The 23900-nt window shown below is 41.4% G+C and overlaps 1 protein-coding gene across 4 annotated transcripts in view; it reads left to right on the top strand.

Moving 5' to 3' along the window:
• brpf3b (bromodomain and PHD finger containing, 3b) overlaps nucleotides 1-23900 on the top strand; it is a 78379-nt gene that overhangs the window by 2182 nt on the left and 52297 nt on the right. For 2 of the 4 annotated variants that reach the window (XM_072480340.1, XM_072480339.1), the window contains exons 2-3: nucleotides 4261-4551; nucleotides 6571-7966. In XM_072480340.1, the coding sequence (XP_072336441.1) occupies nucleotides 6582-7966 (1385 nt within the window). In that variant the 5' untranslated portion in view covers nucleotides 4261-4551; nucleotides 6571-6581. The remainder of the gene's footprint in view (nucleotides 1-4260; nucleotides 4552-6570; nucleotides 7967-23900) is intronic. The other 2 variants (XM_072480337.1, XM_072480338.1) reach the window with 1 other exon arrangement.

The raw sequence follows: 23900 nt of genomic DNA, 5'->3' as shown, positions 1-23900 counted from the left end.
AGGTACAGTACAGTTGGTGCAACAACAAAAACATTCCCCTCTTTGCTCAGGGAACTATTTGGTTCCGATTATTAGAAATGTAAAAGTACAGTTGGAATTTCTGCTTGTCGTTTCAGTCTGACCTTATCTATGACATGTTCAGCTTTTTTGGGATAGGAAGAAGCAGAAAGATTTAATTTAAAATTTGATATGTTTATAAAACAGTAATTAGCTGCTTGTGCTGATACGTTTGCTTATGTTAGAGGATAGGAAACCTTCCTTCAATTTGAAATTTTCAGTTCAAACAAGAAAAACATAACTTTATTAACTTAGTGATTTGCGATACAATATGTTTTAGCATACAATATGAAGTCATTAATAGGAATTTTGCATTCTAGTAACAACTACTGTGCGAAAAACTTTTGATAGCAAGTCAATGAACACTTTACATATGTGTTGAGAGCTTTGAAAGCTGTTGCATATGGCAACTCCTTATTTATTTCTCATTCTCACCAAAATGCGTGAAGACATTTTATTTTCAAATTAAGGTATTTTTCAATGAACAGAAGGGGAAAGCATTATTATTACCTGATGCTGAAGTTTCAAACTTTAGAAGCTGTGAGCTGTGCTAAGGATTGTGTGCACCAATGCAGTATTCCAGTTGCTGGAATGCTTTTTGCCTTTGCGGTAAACAGAATTCACTACTTCTGTTACAAATGCATTTATGATAGGATTTTTAAAAGTTTGGAACCATTTTTAAATGTAGGCTAGATGCAAGAAAGCTTGGTCTGGATATCTTATCAGATAGGTCTGGGAGTTGAAGAGTAATGGGGCAGGTACTCCTTTTGTGTTGCTGGGATGGTGGTGAGAGGTATTGAGGAGAGGGGCTCGTCTGTAGGCTTCTCTAAAGGGGTTTGAAGTTGAGGTGTAAACCGGGTGGGTTGAATTATTCATGAGATTTCCATAGATCAACGAAGATGCCTGGAAAACAGAGATTTTAAAGTATCTATATACTTTCAGATCCAGGAAAAAAGTTAAAGATAATTCTGTGTCACATTGCCAGAGGGATGGGCTGTGAGGGTTGGGAAGATTTTTATTGTTTTGGTATATCTCTACATTTTTCACTGTCTGCGAGGCAATCGGCCTGGGACCACTTGAGACAGGCAGAGAGAGAGATTCTGTCAGTAGCTGGAACATATATGAGAGAACTATAAGGGACTAAGGATGTTTCTGATTTGAAGCCACTATGCAAGGGTGCAAATTACGCCCATGCTCAGTCTGGGAAAATCCAAATTTGTGAGGTATTGAAGTAGTGCTAGAGGATTCATCTAGCTGGATGCTAGTGAGAGAATCTCCATGAAATCATCATAGAATCCATACAGTGCAGAAGGAGGCCATTTGGCCCATCGAGTCTGCACCGACTCTTTGAAAGACCACCCTACTTAGGCCCAAATTCCCCACCCTATTCCTGCAACCCCAACCTAAGGGGCAATTTAGCATGAACATCCCACCTAACCTGCACATCTTTGGACTGGGAGAAAACCAGAGCACCAGGAGAAAATCCACGCAGGCACTGGGAGAAAGTGCAAACTCCACACACAGTCATCCGAGGCCGGAATTGAACCTGGGTCCCTGGTGATGTGAGGCAGCAGTGCTAACCAATGTGTCATCCTAAACTCCTCACCTTGGAAGATAACTAGGGAAAGGAGAAAAACCACAGTAAATCTTTTGAGAGCGAACAAGCACGTTGATTTATTTCTGGGAGATTGGAATTGACACTTGACACTTTTTTTTATTAAAGAAAAAAGAAGGGATTTTTAGTTTAAAAAGTGAAATAGGGAGGGCCCTGTTAGAAATTTTGAAATTAAAGCATAAATGTTTGCGAGCTGCACTGTGGTGCTTCTTTATGCTTTTGTCAGTAAAACCTTTTCCTTTAAAACTTTATAAAGTGAAATATTGTTGCATGTTCTTTTTAGTGAATTATTTGAGAATTCAAAGTTCTTTTTCAATATTTATTGGTCTCTACTGAGGTCATAATACTTTATTGAACTGAGGTTTAATTTCCATTTTTTTTTTTTAAATCTTGAGAGCATTTCATTTAATTCTCATTTCTGTTGTTTGGGTCTTTTGTGCTTTCCTTTTCATCTCTATCTTGTTTCATTGCAACCTAGATATTATACCATATAAAGTCCTTGCCTGAAGTGGACAGGCAATGACCCAAAATATTTATTACTTCAGTAACTTGTGTGTCAATTTTACAGATTTGTTTAGCTTATATGCTCACAACATGCCTACAATTGGACAAATGTGAAAGCCCTGATTTTAGTGTGCTCCAGTTTGCTTATTAAAAATAAAATCCTTATACTCTCATTGATGTATTCTGGGAAGGCTCCCTGATGCTTAGTGAGTTTATTGAATGAGTAACCGAGTTATACAGATGAGTCTGTGCAGAATTATTTGATTGCAAGTTTTAAGTGCACTTGTTGACTTCAGTCCCCTGGGTTCGTCACGAGAAAATTGGTCAGAATTCTCTTTTTTGATTGCTATCTGAAGGAAGATCAGATCTGGCCCGTTGTGGAATTCCTTAGGTTGAATTGTCTGTTGACACTGTCGCGGCGCGCGCACATTTCATGGATTTTTGGTCATGGAGGAAAGTGGGTGCTCGTATCTTTGCAACAATTGATGCCTACAGAGAAGGAGGCGCAATTGATTAGAAAAAAAAAGAACTTTGGTATTGATGTATTTTTGTCCCCATTGCATGAATCTTTAGTTTTGGGATATGATAATGTAGGATTGAAACAATATGTCTAGGAATACAATAAATTGGTAAATATGAGGTCATCCATTTTGGTAGGAATAACAACAAAATGGACTATTATTTAAATGGTAAAAAAATTGCAGTATGCTGCTGTGCAGAGGGACCTGGGTGTCCTTGTGCATGAATCACAAAAAGTTGGTTTGCAGGTGCAGTAGGTAATCAAGAAGGCAAATGAAATTTTGTCCTTCGTTGCTAGAGGGATGGAGTTCAAAAACAGGGAGGTTAAGTTGCAGCTGCATAGAGTGCTGGTAAAGCTACACCTGGAATACTGTGTACAGTTTTGGTCTCCTTACTTGAGAAAGGATGTACTGGAACTGGAGGGGGTGCAGAGGAGATTCACTAGGTTGATTTTGGAGCTGAGAGGATTGGCTTACGGGGAGAGACTGAGTAAACTGGTACTATACTCATTGAAATTTAGGAGAATGAGGGGTGATCTTCTAGAAACATATAAAATTATAAAGGGAATAGTTGAGATAGAAGCAGGGAGGTTATTTCCACTGGCTGGTGAAACTAGAACTAGGGGGCAAGGGGGAGGAGATTTAAGGACTTGAGTTGAGGAGGAACATCTTCACCCAAAGGGTTGTAAATCTGTGGAATTCCCTGCCCAGTGAAGCAGTCAAGGCTACCTCATTGAATGTTTTTAAGGCAAAGATAGAGTTTTGATCAGTAAAGGAATTAAGGGTTATGGTGAGCAGGTGGGTAAGTGGAGCTGAGTCCACAAGAAGTTCAGCCATGATCTTGTTGAATGGCGGAGCAGGCTTGAGGGGAATGATGGCCTACACCTGCTCCTGGTTCTTATGTTCTTGTTCAAACAGAACTTTACTGGCATTTGGTATGAAATATCTTACTAACGCTAATCGCAGGTGCGGTTATGACAGAATATTCAACAGTCGATGCATAGTACGCAGACTTCATTTATTAAAGCCGATATCTTATTGCGATACAGACTTCTGTGCAGAAAGTTTTAATTGATTGTCCTTGGTAGGCTTAAATTGAGTGCATGTATTGTGATCCTGAATTAAATGCTAACATCACACCAAAAAGCTACCCAGTGGCAGAAAAAACTTTAAGAACTCTGTTAATTACTGGAAATGTGATTTTAAAATCTTTTTTGTGCTCCACACTTATCTGCCATTCTGCTTCATTTTAATTTTCCTTTTCCTTTTTATTTAATGTCTTTTTTTTGCATATTTAAGGGCTAATGGGGAAAAAAATGTGTTTTTAAAAAAAAAAGCTGAACCTTGATTGGCTTGGAAAAGCATTCAAAGGTTATAGTTAAAGAAAATTTGAAATCGTGAATAGTAAAAATTGCATCAAAGGTTTTTTTTTGCATTCTTATGCAGTGTAATAGAAAGGGGTGATGATAAGGCACACCTCCTTGTTAGAAGTTTATAGGAGTGAACAAAATACAAAATTCTTGCATGTTCAAGTAAATATTTATAATATTTATCTATACTTTGCAGCAATTTTTTCAACACCTGAGTTGTTGATTGCTGCTGAAAGTTCCACAGGCCTTGGAAAGGGTCCAGAGGAGGTTCACAAGAATGACCCCAGGAATGAAGAGCTTGTCGTATGAGGAACGGTTGAGGATTCTGGGTCTGTACTCGTTGGAGTTTAGAAGGATGAGGGGGGATCTTATTGAAACTTACAGGATACTGCGTGGCCTGGATGTGGAGAGAATGTTTCCACTTATAGGAAAAACTAGAAGCAGAGGACACAATCTCAGACTAAAGGGACGATCCTTTAAAACAGAGGTGAGGAGGAATTTCTTCAGCCAGAGGGTGGTGAATCTGTGGAACTCTTTGCTGCAGAATGCTGTGGAGGCCAAATCACTGAGTGTTTTTAAAACAGAGATAGATAGGTTTTTGATCAATAAGGGGATCAGGGGTTATGGGGATGAGAAAAATATCAGCCATGATGGCGGAGCAGACATGATGGGCCGAGTGGCCTAATTCTGCTCCTATGTCTTATGGTCTTATCGTCTTGTGAGTTTAGAATCCCTGCTGGCTAAATCCTTTTGTTCACATGGGCTTGTAGGTCCATTTCTAGCAGTTAGCACGGTCAAAGTAATAAATGCATATCCATATTAACTTACACATTTTAAATTGTTCATACTATTAGATCATTGTATTTTGATGTAGGATTTTTATCAGTTAAAGGGCTACTTTGAAACATAGTCATTTCTAAATCTCTGCACCCACAAAACCTAAATGGGGCAAATCAACAAAAAGTGCAAATAGAGTACAAGTGTTTTGAGGACAGATTAGGGCATGGAAACTGTTTGGATATCTTCATATTTTTGATCTTATTGATGTGGTACAGTTACATACTAGACCCTTAATTTACCAATGAAAACAGAAAATGCAGGACATACTCAGAAGGTCAACAACCTGAAACATTCTCTGTTTCTCTTTCCATAGATAGTGCCTGACCTGGGAATTTCCAGCATTTTCTGTTTTTATTTCAGATATCTAGCATCTAGTATTTTGCTTAGAGTTAATTTAGCTACCGAGGGAAGTTTTATCTGTACTTTCAAATAGACTTTTCTGAAATTTTGCTAATTTGGAACTTTTTTCTGTGGAGGTAGTAAATAGAAAGTAATACGGCTTTATAATTTATGATAAACTGAACGCCAACCCAGTATAGCTCTAAAGCATCAGTTTTACCAAACACGCATGTTCTGCTGCTGACCTTAAAAAAAAAAAAAAAAATCATCTTGGGCTTCCTTGAAGATCAGTAGAAGTTCTTGTGCCAAGTTTGAAAAGCTTGAGGCAAGGAGTCCAGACAGAAGAGCCCCCTACTGTCATTGCCTCCACCTAGCGTTCCCTATTTCATGGGGAATGCAAGAGTTACCAGACATAGGAAAGGCAATAATAGCCAAAAGGCTACATTCGTTCCAAAGCGTCTTCTGAACGACGAGGAACATCTTTTTGAGGTAAAAGAAACTAATCCATACACTTGATTGTAAGCCTCTATATAACGATGACTGTTTGGCTTCTGACATTTAATTTTAAATTGGCTTATTCCAAATACATTGAATGATACCACACTTTAGACATCCAGGGTGATGGGGCTTGATACTAGGATCATGAGGTAATGCTGAAGTGTTTCTATGAACCATTATTTTGAAATTGGAAGTCCCTTTGTGTTTTCAGATTTGGATGTCTGCAAATAATTGAAACAAGATGTTTTAGCAAATAATCACACGTTCCTTTTACCAGTAAGTGAAGTTAGTCGATGACAATGCTGCAGAAGTTTGCCATTTAGATTGTTGTGGTATTCCTTTTAATATCTCATAATATGTAAAGACATAAAAATTAAGAAGAAAATATTATGGTGCTTGAGATATGTCCTCTACATTACCAGTTTCTAACAGCATTATGGGTCAGTTTTGAAAAGGCTGGTGGTATATGCATTCAATGTTGCCTATTATAAAACATAATACAAAAATGTATGCAGAAAATTATCTCCTGAGATTTTCCCATGCTGCTCAAAATTCCAGTTCAGTTGCCCGTCAATTATTTCTAGTTCTGTTTAAAGTAACTTCATTTAATTTTCTAATTTTTCAGTACAGGATGGTGGAGGTGAAATATACTGTGGTCACACACAAAACAATAAAAACATAAAAAATTTAATTGTCATTTCTTGGGAATGGTTTGCTTTGTACACTGCTGCTCAAGATCATACTGTGCATTCAAAATTAAAAATAAAATGTTACGGTGATATCTCTAAATGAAAATTTCTGTTCTGATACAGTTGTTACTGCTTCACAGATTGCCAGTAGATGATGCAAAAACCGCAGAGGAAGATGAGAAATAGCTGTGGAGGTCGTCGTTCCCCATCTCCCTATGGACTTAAATGCTCACCAAGCAGAGAGACATTGACGTACGCTCAAGCGCAGCGGATGGTTGAGGTAGACATTGATGGGAGACTGCACAGATTTAGCATATTTGATACTTTAAAAATTATCACTGAAGATGACTTGACTGCCCAAGAGATTACAGAATGTAATAGTAACAAAGAAAACAGTGAACAACCTCTCTTTCCATCAAAATCCAAAAAAACAATTTGCAAAGACAAAAGGAAAGAGTCCGCCTCTAAACATGCCGCTGGGGGATCTGCTGAATTACCTCAACCTTCTTTTAGAATTATTGACTATAATCCACCTGATGCCCCACCCCTGCCATCGGCATATTACAGATATATTGAAAAATCAGTGGAAGAACTGGATGTTGAAGTTGAATACGATATGGATGAGGAGGATTATGCATGGCTAGAAATGATCAATGAAAAGCGTAAGGGTGACCTGCTTGGTATAGTCTCCCAAGAGACATTTGAGTGCCTCATGGACAAATTGGAAAAGGAGTCTTACTTTGAAAGCCGGAATAAAGGTGATCCTCAGTCACTAATTGATGAAGATGCTGTTTGTTGTATTTGTATGGATGGTGAATGTCAGAATAGCAATGTGATCTTATTTTGTGATATCTGCAATCTTGCTGTACATCAGGAGTGCTACGGAGTGCCATATATTCCAGAGGGACAATGGCTTTGCCGCTGCTGCCTACAATCTCCTTCCAGGCCTGTTGATTGCGCTTTGTGTCCAAATAATGGTGGTGCTTTTAAACAAACAGACGATGGCCGATGGGCCCATGTAGTGTGTGCTCTGTGGATACCAGAGGTCTGCTTTGCTAATACTGTGTTCTTGGAGCCAATAGACAGCATAGAGAACATTCCTTCTGCTAGGTGGAAGTTAATATGCTATATTTGCAAGCAGAAAGGTGCTGGAGCGTCTATCCAGTGTCACAAAGCTAATTGCTACATGGCATTCCATGTGACCTGTGCTCAGAGGACTGGTTTGTACATGAAGATGGAACCGGTACGAGAAACTAGTGCCAATGGGACAACTTTCAGTGTCCGAAAAACAGCATATTGTGATATCCACTCCCCACCAGGGTCAGTGAAAAAAATTCTTGCATTGGGTGATAATGAGGCTGAGGAAGATGAAGAGGACCAGGAAAAAGATGTTGGTGATGGTGAGAGTCCGAAGAAAGTATCACCTAAAAAGACCAAAGTCAAATCTAAACAAAAAAATAAAAAGATTAGAAATTTTCTGGAAGAGCGGCGCGCAACAGTACCAGTGGTGACTGTGCCACAGATACCTACTCACAGGTGAGTTTAAAAAAAAATGAGATGGCTAAGATACGTCATTAACTTCTGCAAAATGTATGAGAGAAATGCTGAATTTAGTTATATTCTTTTAAGATTTTTAGCAACTATGTCCAACCTTATCAGTTCTAGAGCTGCAACATATTTTTGTATTGTGGCTCACATGTTCTCCTTCATAGTTTCTTTCATTGTAGAAATCTTTTGTGGATGTGTGTAATAAACAGTTGGGGCAAAAGCTTCTTCACGAAAGCTCCTATATAACTGGTAAAACACCATTATTGTCTTTAGCACATCAGTTTATTTTATTTCAAACTTGTAAAAGGAAGATTGTAAAACCAGTGCAACACAAGTCTCGGTTGTTGAAAATATCTTTCAAAACTCACCTTAAAATAGTTTCAGATATTATGTAGGCAGTTTTCTATTGCAGCAAAGTTATCAAATATGAAGCGAAACTGTTTATTTTAAAGAAAAATTGGTTTGGCAATTTGCATTGGTATACCATGATAATGGAAGAATTTGGAAGCTAAACTACCTCCGTGAGTTCCCTCAACGGTAAGTTCCTGGTCTTATTTGGGTCATTGATGGAAAATGAAGATAAGATCCCATCACACAGGATAAGTAAAACTGAATGGTAAGTCGGACTGGACTGCAGCTTTGCAGATCTGCTGACTCAATATGATATTGACACCAGGCCTGCAAATTCACTTATGGGAGGGGTGGGGAATAATATGGAGAAGAGGAAAATCTGACTTTATAAGGTAAATAGATGGACCTCCTGCGCTGTAAACCACTTTCTAGCTTCTACAGGTCTTTGAAATGTGATTTGAATAATCCCTCCTGAATAAGACCGGATTTCAGATAGTTGTAGACACCATCGGAGCAGTGTTATTTATTCTGCAGTCTCCAGAACTGATCAAGTTGGCTCTAATTTAAAAAAAAATACTGGGACTGATCCTCTGTCTCTGTTATCAGTGTCTGGATACTTGAGTGAAGTTTTCATCTGTGAATACTGATCATTTTTAAGGGCCTGCTTTGACGAGCACCTCTTTTGCTGAGCATTGAATTTAAGGATGCGTTTGACTGAAAAATCATCTGGAAAGAAACCAAATAAAACAGTAGTAGGTTAGAATTCACTGCACTCGTTAGGGAGATGGATAGATTGCAGTTGTGTTCAATATGTATAATGTTATTAGTATAGACAGCTGCAGGTGTTACAATCCGTGTCAGGACCATGATCTCTGCCAATAGCCATGTTCTCTGTCATGCCAGTTAATTTTGCAGCTGACAACCTGAAACACATGTACCTAAGTATTAAGCATAGTGCTTTATTAAGATGATACTAATTGGCAACATCAGCTCAGCCTTCGTAAACTGTTCAGTTAATTTGCAGAAAGATGAACTTAAAATTTTCCTAATCGCTCCAACTAAATCTGAGCTAGATTGGGACCATATTCTTGGATAAGCAAAGATGTTACCTGTTTCTATAAGGTCCAGTTTCCAGATATCTGATGCAACATGACTTCACTGCTTCATATCTACTACAAAAACAATTGGCATTCATACATAACTATGCCATAATAAAATGTTCCAAGGTATTGTTAACCAAATTTGACACTGAGTGACATACCCGGAACCAATGACAGCTGAGATTCTTAAAAATGTCAGAGTCAAAATATTTGTAGAAGATCAGCAGGACTACCTTGCCCATCCATTATATAAGAACATAAGAACTAGGAGCAGGAGTAGGCCAGCTGGCTCTTTGAGCCTGCTCTGCCATTCAATGAGATCATGGCTGATCTTTTGTGGACTCAGCTCCACTTTCCCGCCCGAACACCATAACCCTTAATCCCCTTATTCTTCAAAAAACATCTTTATCTTGAAAACATGTAATGAAGGTGCCTGAACTGTTTCACTGGGCAGGGAATTCCATAGATTCACAACCCTTTGGGTAAAGAAGTTCCTCCTAAACTTGGTCCTAAATCTACTTCCCCTTATTTTGAGGCTATGCCCCCTAGTAATACTTTCATCCGCAAGTGGAAACAACCTCCCTGCATCTATCCTATCTATTCCTATCATAATTTTATATGTTTCTATAAGATCTCTCCTCATCCTTCTAAATTCCAATGAGTACAGTCCCAGTCTACTCGACCTCTCCTTGTAATCCAACCCCCTCAACTCTGGGATTAACCTAGTGAATCTCCTCTGCACACCCTCCAGCTCCAGTACATCCTTTCTCCGGTAAGGAGACCAAAACTGAACACACTACTCCAGGTGTGGCCTCAATAACACCTTATACAGTTGCAGCATAACTTCCACACTCTTAAACTCCATCCCCCTAGCAATGAAGGGCAAAACTCAATTCGCCACCTTAATCACCTGTTGCACCTGTAAACCAACTTTTTGTGACTCATGCACTAGGACGCCCAGGTCCCTCTGCACAGCAGCATGTTTGAATATTTTATCATTTAAATAATAATCCCTTTTGCTGTTATTCCTACCAAAATGGATAACCTCACATTTGTCAACATTGTATTCCATCTGCCACACCCTAGCCCATTTACTTAAACTGTCCAAATCCCCCTGCAGACCACCAGTATCCTCTGCACTTTTTGCTTTACCACTCATCTTCGTGTCGTCTGCAAACTTGGATACATTGCACTTGGTCCCCAACTCCAAATCATCTATGTAATTTGTGAACAATTGTGGGTCCAACACTGATCCCTGAGGGACACCACTAGCTACTGATTGCCAACCAGAGAAACAACCATTAATCCCTACTCTTTGCTTTCTATTAATTAACCAAACCTCTATCCATGCTACTACTTTACCCTTAACGCCATGCATCATTATCTTATGCAGCAACCGTTTGTGTGTCACCTTGTCAAAAGCTTTCTGGAAATCCAGATATACCACATCCATTGGCTCCCTGTTGTCTATCGCACTGGTAATGTCCTCTCAAAATTCCACTAAATTAGTTTGCGCAACCTGCACTTTATATGAACCCATGCTGCATCTGTCCAGTGGGACAATTTCCATCCAGATGCCTCGTTATTTCTTTCTTGATGATAGATTCCAGCATCTTCCCTACTACTGAAGTTGAGCTAACTGGCCTATAATTACCCACTTTCTGACTACCTCCTTTCTTAAACAGTGGTGCCACGTATGCTAATTTCCAATCCACCGGGACCACCCCAGAGTCTAGTGAATTTTGGTAAATTATCACGAGTGCATTTGCAATTTCCCTAGCCATCTCTTTTAGTACCCTGGGATGCATTCCATCAGGGCCAGGAGACTTGTCTACCTTTAGCCCCATTAGCTTTCCCACCACTACCTCCTGAGTGATAACAATCGTCTCAAGGTCCTCACCTGTCATAGCCTCATTTTATCAGGGCTGGTTTAGCTCAGTGGGCTAGATAGCTGGCTTGTGATGCAGAACAAGGCCAGCAGCGCGGGTTCAATTCCTGTACCAGCTTACCCGAACATGTGCCAGAATGTGGCGACTAGGGGCTTTTCACAGTAACTTCATACTTGTGACAATAAAGGTTGTTATTATTATTATTCCATCAGTCACTGGCATGTTATTTGTGTCTTCCAGTGTGAAGACCAACCCAAAGAACCTGTTCAGTTCCTCAGCCATTTCCTCCTCTCCCATTATTAAATCTCCTTGCTCATCCTCCAAAAGACCAATATTTACCTTAGCCACTCTCTTTTGTTTTATATATTTGTAGAAACTTTTACCATCTGTTTTTATATTCTGAGCAAGTTTACTCTCAGAATCTATCTTACTCTTCTTTATAGATTTTTTAGTAGCTTTCTGTTGCCTCCTAAAGATTTCCCAATCCTCTAGTATCCCACTAATCTTTGCCACTTTGTATGCTTTTTCCTTCAATTTGATACTCTCCCTTATTTCCTTAGATTTTCCCTCTTTCTACCGTCCTTTCTTTTTGTTGGTATAAACATTTGCTGAGCACTATAAAAAATCCCTTGGAAGGTTCTCCACTGTTCCTCAACTGTTTCACGATAAAGTCTTTGCTCCCAGTCTACCTTAGCCAGCTCTTCTCATCCCATTGTAATCTCCTTTTATCTCTCATCCCATTGTAATCTCGTTTGTTTAAGCACAAAATACTAGTGTTTGATTTTACCATCTCACTCTCCAGCTGCATTTTAAATTCCACCATATTGTGATCGCTCCTTCCGAGAGGATCCCTAACTACGAGATCATTAATCAATCCTGTCTCATTACACAGGACCAGATCTAGCATTGCTTGTTCCCTCGTAGGTTCCATTACATACTGTTCTAGGAAACTATCGCGGATACATTCTATGAACACCTCCTCAAGGCTGTTTTGACCGACCTGGTTAAACCAATCGACATGTAGATTAAAATCCCCCATGATAACTGCTGTACCATTTCTACATGCATCAGTTATTTCTTTGTTTATTGCTGCCCCACCATAATGTTACTATTTGGTGGCCTATAGACTACTCCTATCAGTGACTTTTTCGCCTTACTATTCCTGATTTCCACCCAAAAGGAATCTTTTACTCCATAGCACCGATGTCATCCCTCACTACTGCCCGGATGTCATCCTTAAATAACAGCTACACCACCTCCCTTACCATCCACTCTGTCCTTCCGAATAGTTTGATACCCTTGGATATTTGACTCCCAGTCGTGACCACCCTTTAACCATGTTTCAGTAATGGCCACTAAATCATAGTCATTCACGATGAATTGCGCGATCAACTCATTTACCTTACTCCGAATACTGCGAGCATTCAGGTAAAGTACCCTTATGTTTGCTTTTGTACCTCCGTTTTGAATCTTAACACCTCTATCAGTAATCTCCCCTAAGTTATTTTCCCTTTTAACTTTTCTCCTAATTTTCCTTATCGTTGAACCCATATGTTCATGTAATAACCCCTCCCGTAGGACATTGGTTCCAGCCCTGCCCAGGTGCAGACCGTCCGGTTTGTAATAGCCCCACCTCCCCTAGAACCAGTTCTAATATTGGTTAGATTCATTGAAGTAAACTAGTGGGCATGTATTTTTTTTTATAACTCCACTTCTGGAGAACACCTAGGAGTGTAGTTATTAGGTTTTGGCCTTCCAAACTTACACTCTAGTCAAAAGTATATTTTAAGCTTTATATTACTATGAAGTATATGATGGGAATAATTTTAAAAATATGATAAGACCTGCTTTGCAATATTTTCAAGTGTGTTGGCTGGTTAAATTCCATTTCCTTACAGTATATTGGTACTAATCCATTAGTCAGAGTAGTAAAATATCTTCCCTTTTCCTTTTCAATTTTTGCTTACTTTAAGCATTTTAGTTTTTATTCCTGTTAATGTTGAAAATCTGCTCAGCTGAGAGACTCCGTGCTGTGTTAATTAAGACTATAAAAGTAAGTTGATGGAGTTTATACAAGATGAATGGGAATTCACAAATCTTATGTACGGTCGGTGGTGAAATTGTCGGTGCCTTTTAATCTTTTGCATATGTTAGTAAATATACTCACATTCTTCAAAGCTGTTTTCAAAAATTCATTCATGGGGTGTGGGCATCACTGGCTAGGCCAGCAGGTATTGTGCACCCCTAATGGCCTTTGAGAAGGTGGTGATAAGCTGCCTCCTTGAACAACTGCAGTCCATGTGATTTACGTACACCCACAGTGCTAGTAGGGAGGAAATTCCAGGATTTTGACCCAGAGACAGTGAAGGAATGAATATATTTCCAAGTCCGGATGGTAAGCAGGTTGTGGGGGTTCCCACGTGTCTGTCGACCTTGTACTTCTAGATGGTAGTGGTTGTGGGTTGGAAGGTGCCGTCTGAGGAGCTTTGGTGCGTTCCTGCAGTGTATTCTGTGGATGGTGCACATTGCTGCTGCTGTGTATTGGTGATGGAGGGAGTGAATGTTTGTGGATGGGATACCCATCAAGCAGGGTGGCTTGTCCTGGATGGTGTCAAGTTTCTTAGTGTTGTTGGAGCTGCACTCATCCAGGCAAATGGAGAGTATTCCATCACAGTCCTCACTTGTGGTTTGTAGATCGTGGCCAGGCTTTGGGGAGTCAGAAGGTGAGTAACTTGCCACAGGATTCCTAGCCTCTGACCAGCTCTTGTAGCTACAGTATTTATAAGCAAGTCCAGTTCAGTTTCTGCTCAATGGTAACCCCGAGGATGTTGATTGTGGAGGGTTCAGTGATGGTAATGCCATTGAATGTCAAGGGGACGATGGTTAGATTCTCCCTTGTTGGAGATGGTCATTTCCTGGTACTTGTGTGGCATGTACGTCACTTGCCATTTATCAGCCCATGCCTGGCTATTGTGCAGGTCTTGCTGCATTTGTGCATGGATTGCTTCCGTAGCTGAGGAGTTACAAATGGTGCTGAACACACCGCAAACATCCCCACTAATGACCTTGTGATCGAATGAAGGTCATGGATGGAGCAGCTGAAGTCCTTTTGACCTAGGACACTGAGGAACTCCTGCGGTGCTGTCCTGGAACTGAGATGATTGACCTCGAACAGAGAACTCAACCATCTTCCTTTGTGCTAGGTATGATTCCATCCAGCAGCGAATTTTCTTCCTTGATGCCAAACACTGTCAAAATGCTGCCTTGATGCCAAGGGTAGTCACTCTTCTCTGGCATTCAACTCTTTTTGTCCATGTTTGGACCAAGGCTGCAATGAGGCCAGAAACTGAGTGGCCCTGGCAGAGCCCAAACTGAGCATCAGTGGGCAGGTTATTGCTACGCAAGTACCACTTGATGGCATTGTTGTTGACCTCTTCCATCACTTTACTGATGATCGCGTAGACTGATGGTACACTAATTGGTCAAGTTAAATGTGTTTTACTTTTTGTGGACAAGACACATCTGAGCGTTTCACATTGTCGGAAAGATGCCAGTGTTTGAACAACTTGGCTTGGGGCGCGGTGTTCTGGAACACAAGTCTTCCGTACTATACTGGAATGTTCTCCGGGCCCATGGCCTTTGCAGTATCCAGTGCCTTCAGTGGTACCTTCATGTCACACGGAATGAATCAAATTGGCTGAAGACTGGCATTGGTGGCTCTGCGACCTCCGGTGTAGGTTGAGATGGATCATCCATTTTGCATTTTTGGCTGAAGATTGTTGCGAATGCTTCAGCCTTTGCACTGATGTGCTCGGCTCCCCCATTATTGAGGATGGGGGTATTTGTGGAGCTACCTCCTCCCAATGAGTTTAATTATCCATCACCAGTATGACTGGATGTGGTAGGACTGTACTTCACTGAACCTGTGTTGATTTCCTGGCTTGGTAGTAACCTACCCAGAGTACATTCTGCCCTCGCCACCCTCAATGTTTCCTGCAAGTGGTGTTCATCATGGAGGAGTGTTGATTCATTAGCAGAGGGAGAGAAGTGGGGAGCGGTATGTAGTAATCAGCAGGAGGTTTTCGTACCCATGTTTGACCTGTAGGCTGACTTCCTGGGGTCTGAGTTGTTGTTGAGGACTCCCAGGACAGCTCCATCCCGTCTGTTTGCCACTCTGTCTCCACCTCTGCTGGGTCGGTCCAGCTGGTGGAACATGACAAACCCAGGGATGTTGATCGCGGTGTCTGGGACACAATCTGTAAGATATGATTCGGAGAGTATGACTGCGTGAGGCTGTTGTCCGAGACCGCTCTTCCAATTTTGGCACTAGCCCCCTAGATGATAGTGTGGTGCACTTTGCAGAGACGACGGGGCTGAGCTTGCCATTGTTTCCGGTGCCTAATTTGATTGTAAGGTCAGCAGATTTTCTTCCCTAAAAGACATTGAAGAACCAGATGGGGTTTTACGACAGTCGACAATGGTTTCATGGTAGTCATTCGACTTTGAATTCCAGGTTTTTATTGAATTCAATTTTTGGTATCTGCCATGTTGGGATTCAAACCCGGGTTCCCAGAAATTACCTGGGTCTCTGGATTATTAGTCCAGTGACTGTGCCACTGTCTCCCCAAAACACTTAGTGTCTTGTTTTTCCTACATTCTTTGGCTTCTCCCCTCAATTTATAGTTTCTGTCTGTGTTTAGTAATTGAAAGTTTCAGGAGCATGAAAATGGGTGGAAGTTGCTGCCCTGCCATTAACCTGCATGTTTGTACCCCAAACAATTTTTGGTCAGCACAAGCAGTGAAGGTGGAAACACCAGCCTTCACATTATCACAAGTACTTTCTTTAGTCCTGCATGACACTTGACCTTTGTGGCATGTGCAGATCAAATGATATTCTGATCCATGTGACATGTATGTTGCTAATTGGCAGGGTAGAAAGAGCACAGTAATTTAAGTATATTTGACTATTCTTAATTCGTTTTTCTTGAGTTATTATGCCAATTTTGCATTAATGGTCCTGGGGTGAAAAAATGTAAATATGACCAGTTTTTTTTTAGGAACGCGACCCCTCTATCCAATATTTGAAAGAAGAGGTGAACCTAAAAAAACGCAGAGCAGCAGACCATAATCTCCAATGAGCAGGTGATGAGTGTTGGTGAAGGTTTTTTTTCCAAAGAAGTCTGGGTCAGCAGGTATAATGGCGCCACAAAAGTGCCGTACTAGTTATAATATTGGATGTTTCTGTGGTAGAAACCCAATCTTGGTATGCCAATTTTTCATTGGTATTTCATTAAATGGGGTATCCAGAGGAAAATAGGATTTTCTTGGAAGTAGTTTTTTTACATGTTACTCTATAAACCATGATGTTGATGTTAATCCAGGCTTTATGATTCACACTAAAAACCAAATAGATCAATGTAATGTATAGAATTGCTGGGAGTTATTTATTATTTATTTTTTGCTTTGCTCTATCCACTTGGGGAAAAGTGCAATTTTAAATTCTAGTCCCAGTTGTCGGCTAAAGAATTCTAGGACTGGGAGTTTAGAACTTTTCACGTTTCTTTTAGGTCTTGCTGATTGGGAGGTAGTTGTATTTTTTTTTAACAAACAATTTTATTGAGGTATTTTTTGGCATTGTAAACAGTTACAGATTACAGAAATATGCAAACATTAACGGAAAACCAACACTTCAACCAAATCATAGTGCTCAACCGCTCCTCTCCCATAAACGCTACCCGTCTATTTATCCTTCCTACTTGACTCTAATCTCTCCCACCTTGCTGACGTTCAATCTCCCACGAAGAAGTCAATGAATGGTGCCACCTTCGGGCGAACCCCAATACAGATCCCCTCAAGGCGAACTTGATTTTTTCCATCCTCCGAAAACTCGACATGTCCGAAAGCCATAGTTCGGTTTTCGAGGGGTTTGTGTCCCTCCATGCCAGCAGTATTCGTCGCTGGGCTATCAGGGAAGCAAAGGCCAGAACATTGGCCTCTTTCTCCTCCTGGACTCCCGGTCTATCGATACCCCGAAAATTGCCACCTCTGGACTCATCACCTTGTTTTTAGTACCCGGGACGTGACCCCTGCAAATCCCTCCCAGTACCCCCTAAGCTTAGGGCATGCCCAAAACATGTGAACGTGGTTCGCTGGTCCTCCCGCGCATCTAGCGCACTTATCCTCTACCCCAAAGAATTCGCTCATCCGAGCCACCGTCTGTGGGTCTGTGAACGACCTTAAACTGAATCAGGCTGAGCCTGGCACATGTTGCGGTTGAGTTTACCCTACTCAGGTCTTCCACCCATACCCCGTCCTCCATCTCCCCACCGAGTTCCTCCTCCCATTTGAGTTTCAGGTCCTCCGTCTGGGACACTTCCCCCTTCATGAGCACCTTGTAAATATCCGAGACTCTACCCTCTCCTCCTTCTCCTCTGGAGACTATTCTGTCCTGGATCCCTATTGGCGGGATTCGTGGGAAGGATGGTTCCTGTCTGCGTATAAAGTCCCGCACCTGTAAGTACCTAAAGTCATTTCCCCTTACCAGCCCAAATTTCTCCTCCAAAGCTCCCCTCCAGGAACATATCGTTCAAAACCCACCATCCATGTTCCCGGGGGCGAATCGATGGTTATCACATATTGGAGCCCAGACCGATGCACCCACCTCCCCTACATGTTCCCTCCACTGGCCCCATATCCGCAGGGGCCGCCCCCACTACCGGGCTGGTGGAGTACCTGGCCGGCGAAAGCGGTAGGGGAGCCGTGACCAGGGCTGCCAAGCTGGTGCCCCTGCACGAAGCCGCCTCCACCCGCTCCCAAATAGACCCCGTACCCACCATCTATTTCCTTATCATGGCTATGTTAGCCGCCCAGTAATAGTTGATCAGATTTGGCAATGTCCCCCCTCGCTGCGGTTCCTTTCAAGCATCGCCTTCCTTACCCGTGGGGATTTTCCCGCCCAGACAAAGCTCATAATGATTTTGCTGGTCCTTTTGAAGAAGGACCGCGGGATAAAGATCGGGAGGCACTGAAAAATGAACAGGAATCTTGGGAGGATTGTCATCTTTATCGCCTGCACCCTCCCTGCAAGTGATAGCGGGAGTGCATCCCATCACCGAAACTCCCTCTTCATTTGTTCCACCACCAATCTCACTCGTGGTCATATTTAATTTGTACCCTGAGAACCGCCCAAACTTTCTCTATTTCCAGTATATTGTCCATCCCGGCCAGTGGGTCCGACACGTACAGAAGCAGGTCATCTGCATAGAGAAAGACCTTGTGCTCCACCACCCCCCCCCCCCCCCCCCCAAGTCATTCCCTTCCACCCCTTTGCAGCTCTCAGAGCAACCACCAGCAGTTCTATGTCCAGCACGAACAGCAACGGGGAGAGTGGGCATCCCTGTCTGGTCCCTGATGTAGTCTGAAATAGTCTGACGTTGTCCTGTTCGTCCTTGCGCTAGCTTTTGGGGCCTGGTACAATAGTCTGATCCAATTAACCAGTCCCTCCCCGAACCCAAACCGTCTGAGTGCCTCCCACAGATAGTCCCACTCCACCCGGTCAAAGGCCTTCTCCGCGTCTATTGCCACCACTACCTCCACCTCCTTGCCCGTCGGGGGCATCATAATCGCATTAAGCAATCTTCTCAAGTTGGCTGTCAGCTGTCTGCCTTTAACAAACCCTGTTTGGTCGTCCCCAATCACCTCCAGTAGAGGTAGGTGTATTTAACCCAAAAGTGAATGGGCGAGTTACTGTGTGGAGACCACATCCTGCCTCGTCATGTTGGCATTTATGCTTTATATGTGTGCTGGTGCTGCTGCTGTGAAGTGAAGATATGCTTGATTATATAAACCAGGCTGGGAGAAAAAAACTACCCTCATTGTCGCAGTTCTTGGAATTGAAGGAAGTGAGCAGTTGCTTTTGGTGGGTGAATGGACGTTGAGGAAAACCCCCATCATTTTGCTGCCTTTTGATTTTTTTTTTTTGGTCAAATATGGTTTTCCTGGTATTACTGTATTTATTGTCTGTTTCGCGATCCAGTCATCAACCAAGGAGCAACGGTTCCCCTTGTTTCGCTTTTCAACACTCTGATTAAAATATATCTATTCAACCATTTGCCATCAGCCTCCTCTACTGCATGTAACTGATTGAAGACATTCTTCTATGTGAAGGGTGATATATGAATCTCAAGTTGTTGTGGAATTGAGTTTTTTTTTGTGAGTGCACATGCAAGTGCTATTCTGAAATTACAAATGGCTGTGCTATATGGATTGTCTCACTTCCGCACCATATATCAATTCAGGACCAGTACAATTATCTAGTTCAGTTTTCACCAACACATGGTTCTGTTTTTATGTGAGCCCTCTCGTCTTAAATTAGGATAACATTTTCACTCATTTCAACAAGAATGGGTTAGAATTTCAAGAATTGATTGTCAATAGATCTATCTTCACCCCTTCTGGAACACGTTGCCCAAGAGCATAATGGAAGCAAATTCATTGGTGGTTTTCAGAAAGGAATTAGATAATTATATATGAAGAGATTTTCAGGACTACTGGAAAAATATGTGAGATTGGCACTAAGTGAATTGAGCTGGCACAGGCACGACGGGTTGAATGGTTGTTTCCTGTGCTGTAACTATTCCTTAGAGAATCCATTGATTCCCTGCAGTGCAGAAGGAGGCTATCTGGCCCATCTTGTCTGCACCGACCCTCCAATAGAGCACTTACCTCGGCCAATTCCACCGTCCTATCCCCGTTAACCCCACAAATCGATCATAGCCAATCCATCTAACCTGCACATCTTTGGACTGTGGGAGGAAAGCAGAGCACCCGGAGGAATCGCCCATCGACACGGGGGAACATCCAAACAGACACACAGTCACCCAAAGTTGGAATCGAACCAGAGTCCTTGGCGTTGTGAGGCAACAGTGCTACTGTGCCATTCTGTGATTCAATTCCGAGGTTTTGTTATCTTGGAATTCGAGGAACTCCGTGAATGCCCATTGAAGGGAACCTTTATTAGGACAAACTCATAAGAAACAATGTAAAATAAATTCTATGACTGTACTTAGCCCAAGAAAATAGCAAAATGTGCTTTTTAGATTGAATGATAAATCGTTGATCAATTGTATATTTCTAACTCATTAAGTAAATGAAGCAGAAACAAAATAAACAAAATACCTCTGCAATGTGAATGATCATCTTTGCAATAATTGGGCAACAGCTTTTAAAAAAAATCCCCTGCAAAATAGAGTTGTGCATAAGATGTTTGTTCCAAAAATATAAAATCACCATTTAATGCTTTGCCTCTGATGCACTCTAAACACAGTAGCACATTACCAGTGTTGTGACTGGCAAGGATTCAATAGTAGTGCCAATTGATAATTAGGGCTCATGCCACCAGTTGGGAACTGACATTGAACAGCAACAAATATCACACAAATGCTACAAGGTCCATCAGTTAAGGACTTCATAACTATTATGTTTGGATCATTAGGATCATGTGTTTATTTGGAATTTGTGTCCAATTATGCCCCTCATAACTTTAACTCCGTTTTTCACAACCTAAGGATATATTTGAACCTTTTGAATTGAGGTAATCCTGTGTACTGTGAGGAGTTACCCTTGCTGAGGGTGTGTGAATCCAAGAATTGGGACTACTGTTGAAATTAGCTTTTGCATGTGGAATTGGTGAAGAGTAAGCTTCATTGCAGATCAGAAGTTTTTGAGTAACCTAGTTCTTTTAGACAGTGAGGTGCACTGTCTAAAATTGTTTTTTTAAATGTCTGAGCAGATTTGTTATTTGCATGCCCGAGGATATTGCATCTTAAACGGAGCAATTGCTGAAGTGTCCACAGTAACTTATTTCCTACAATGCAAATGACCAGGGTGGGTTTAAGGCTTTTGCAGACAAGTTTAAGTTTCTGATGAGAATTTTTCATTTAACTGAATACTAGCTTGTCATTGTATTGCACAAATTTTGTACATCTGGTTTTAATACTCAGATCGTGGAATTTCATTTTCAGGATAATTTGTTACAGTAAGTTTACTTGTTAAGAACTCTTAATTCATGTTTCTGTGCAGCATTTTGTTCCATGTAGAAATACTGCTAACCAACAGAATATAACATAAAATCATACTATTGTTATTTATACTCCATTTTCCAGGAATCTGAGATTGTGCTTTTTCATTGTTTGACCTGAGCCAGTTTCTTTTGGAGGTCAATGAATGTGATCTGTTTGCATTCTGTGGGAACGAATAGAAACTTTGTACTCACGTGGAGTAATAATTCATGAGTGGGAAAGTTACGACGTGCAAATCCCTGCTTAAACATACAACCGTCACAGAAAATTAGGATACTGTTGTTATTCCTGAAGAGGAAATTTCCATATACTTGTTGAAGCATGTGTCATTTTGTTATGTTAAGTATTACCATCACGGACTCGGACTTTGGAGGTAACCCTGTGATCCGGGAGCATTGTGGAGAGGGGTGCTGGAAGCATTAGGGAAAGTTCTGATACCACTAGAAAATAGTTGATTGGATTATGGAGCATTGAAGAGGAAGGATTACAGAATTGTTAAGGGAGGTCTTTCAGTTTGGAATGAACATTTCGCTATTTGTATCATGGGATTTGGGAGCAGGGAGAACTGGAGCTTGAAGTTCAAAGTCTGACAGTAATGAACAGGGTGGGATCTTTCTAGATCCACAAGTATGAAGAGGACAAGTCTGAAAATCTTGAAAGTGAGAGAGCAGTGCAGAAAACTGACCAAATTATTCATCGGCTCTTTCAGTCTGCCGGGAGGTCCTTTTCCATATTCCCACATGTTAGCTTACTGTCCAAACTGTTTTGGCCCTCTAGACCATCAGCATCCTTACCTTTCCAGCACCTTGCTGTCAACTGGCTCCTCCTGTTTTTGTTTCTGCCTTTGAGCCCTTCATACATTGGTCTGTTAATCAACTAGTGTGGTCTTCAATAAACTAATGACCTAAAATCAAAGACTTCCTTTTCTAAGTCTAAACACAAAAGTCTGCTGTTTCTCTCGGAAGGAAATAACTTTGTACTAATTTGGAACTAAAATAAGCAAGTGAAAATCAGGTGAGACCAGCAATGTAACTTCATTTTCTGCTGCCCTTAAATCATCTGGGGATGGGAACAAACTGAAATCTTCAAAGAATACATTTTGAATGAAGTTATTGGTTTTAAATAGTAAATGAAGTATTGAGAATAATACATTTTGAATGTAGGGTGGCACGGTGGCGCAGTGTTTAGCACTACTGCCTCACGCCGCTGAGGACCCAGGTTCAATCCTGGCCCCGGGTCACTGCCCACGTGGAGTTTGCACATTCTCTCTGTGTTTGCGTGGGTCTCAGCCCCACAATCCAAAAATGTGCAGGCTAAGTGGATTGGCCATGCTAGATTGCCCCTTAGTTGGAAAATACAATTGGGTACTCTGAATGAAAAAAAAAGATACATTTTGAAAGGAAGTTTGTGGTTTTAAATAGTAAATGAAGAAGCCTCAGTTACTGTTGAGCACAGAATCATAGAATTCCTACAGTGCAGAAGGAGGCCATTTGGCTCATCGATTCTACACCATCCCCCCCCAAAACGGGAAACTAAGGGGAATCCACTAACCTGCACATCTTTAGACTGTGGAAGAAAACTAGCACTGGAGGAAACTAACGCAGACTCCGAGAATTTGCAAACTCCACACAGACAGTCACCCAAGGCCGGAATTGAACCAGGTCCCCTGCCACTGTGAGGCAGCAGTGCTAGCCATTGTGCCACCAACATTGTGGGCCGAAGGGCCTGTTCTGTGCTGTATTTTTCTATGTTCTATGCCACCTCCAAAATTATCGAACAGGCTATAAAGTAAGAATGAACAGTAAATACTTTATTTAAAATAAAAAGGAGTGCTTGTAAGTAAAAAGAACGACTTCTATTTGTTTAGTGCTTCTTACCGGACCCCTCACAGCACTTTACAGTCAGTAAAGTACAAGAGTAGCCAATGTTTTAATGTAAAAACGTAAAATATGCCTGGAATCATAGAATCCCTGCAGTGCAGAAGGAGGCTATTTGGCCTTTTGAGCCAGCACCAACCCTCGGAAAGAGTTCTCTACCGAGTCCCTATCCCCCAATGTATCTCCGTAACCCCACCTAACCTTTGGACACTTGAGGGGAAATTTAGCATAGCCAATTCACCTAACCTGCACACTTTGGCAGTAGGAGTAAACCCGAGCACTTGGAGGAAACCTACGCAGACACTGGAAGAATGTGCAAACCCCACGCAGTCACCCGAGGTCAAAGTTGAATCAGGGTCCCTGGCACTGGGGCAAACACTTTGCCACCCTAAATAAAGCTTTGCGAATTCAGATTAGAGTGCCCTTTTTCTTTTTATTTGGAAAAATAATTTTCTCACAGGATGAGGGATGAGACCGTCCTACTCTGCTAAACCTACTGAGGCATGTCTGGAAATTTTGAAATCATTGCAGTGGGCAAGTAGGCCTGTAAAATCATCATCTTTCAACGAGTCAAAAGTTTTTGGGACCTTATTGTTATAAAGTATTTTTTTTTTTTAAAAAAAAGG

Source organism: Scyliorhinus torazame, chromosome 17 (assembly GCF_047496885.1).
Source record: "Scyliorhinus torazame isolate Kashiwa2021f chromosome 17, sScyTor2.1, whole genome shotgun sequence".
Classification (NCBI taxonomy): Eukaryota; Metazoa; Chordata; class Chondrichthyes; order Carcharhiniformes; family Scyliorhinidae; genus Scyliorhinus; species Scyliorhinus torazame.
The sequence above is the reverse complement of the archived record's forward strand: the minus strand, read 5'-3'. Positions and strand labels throughout refer to the sequence as shown.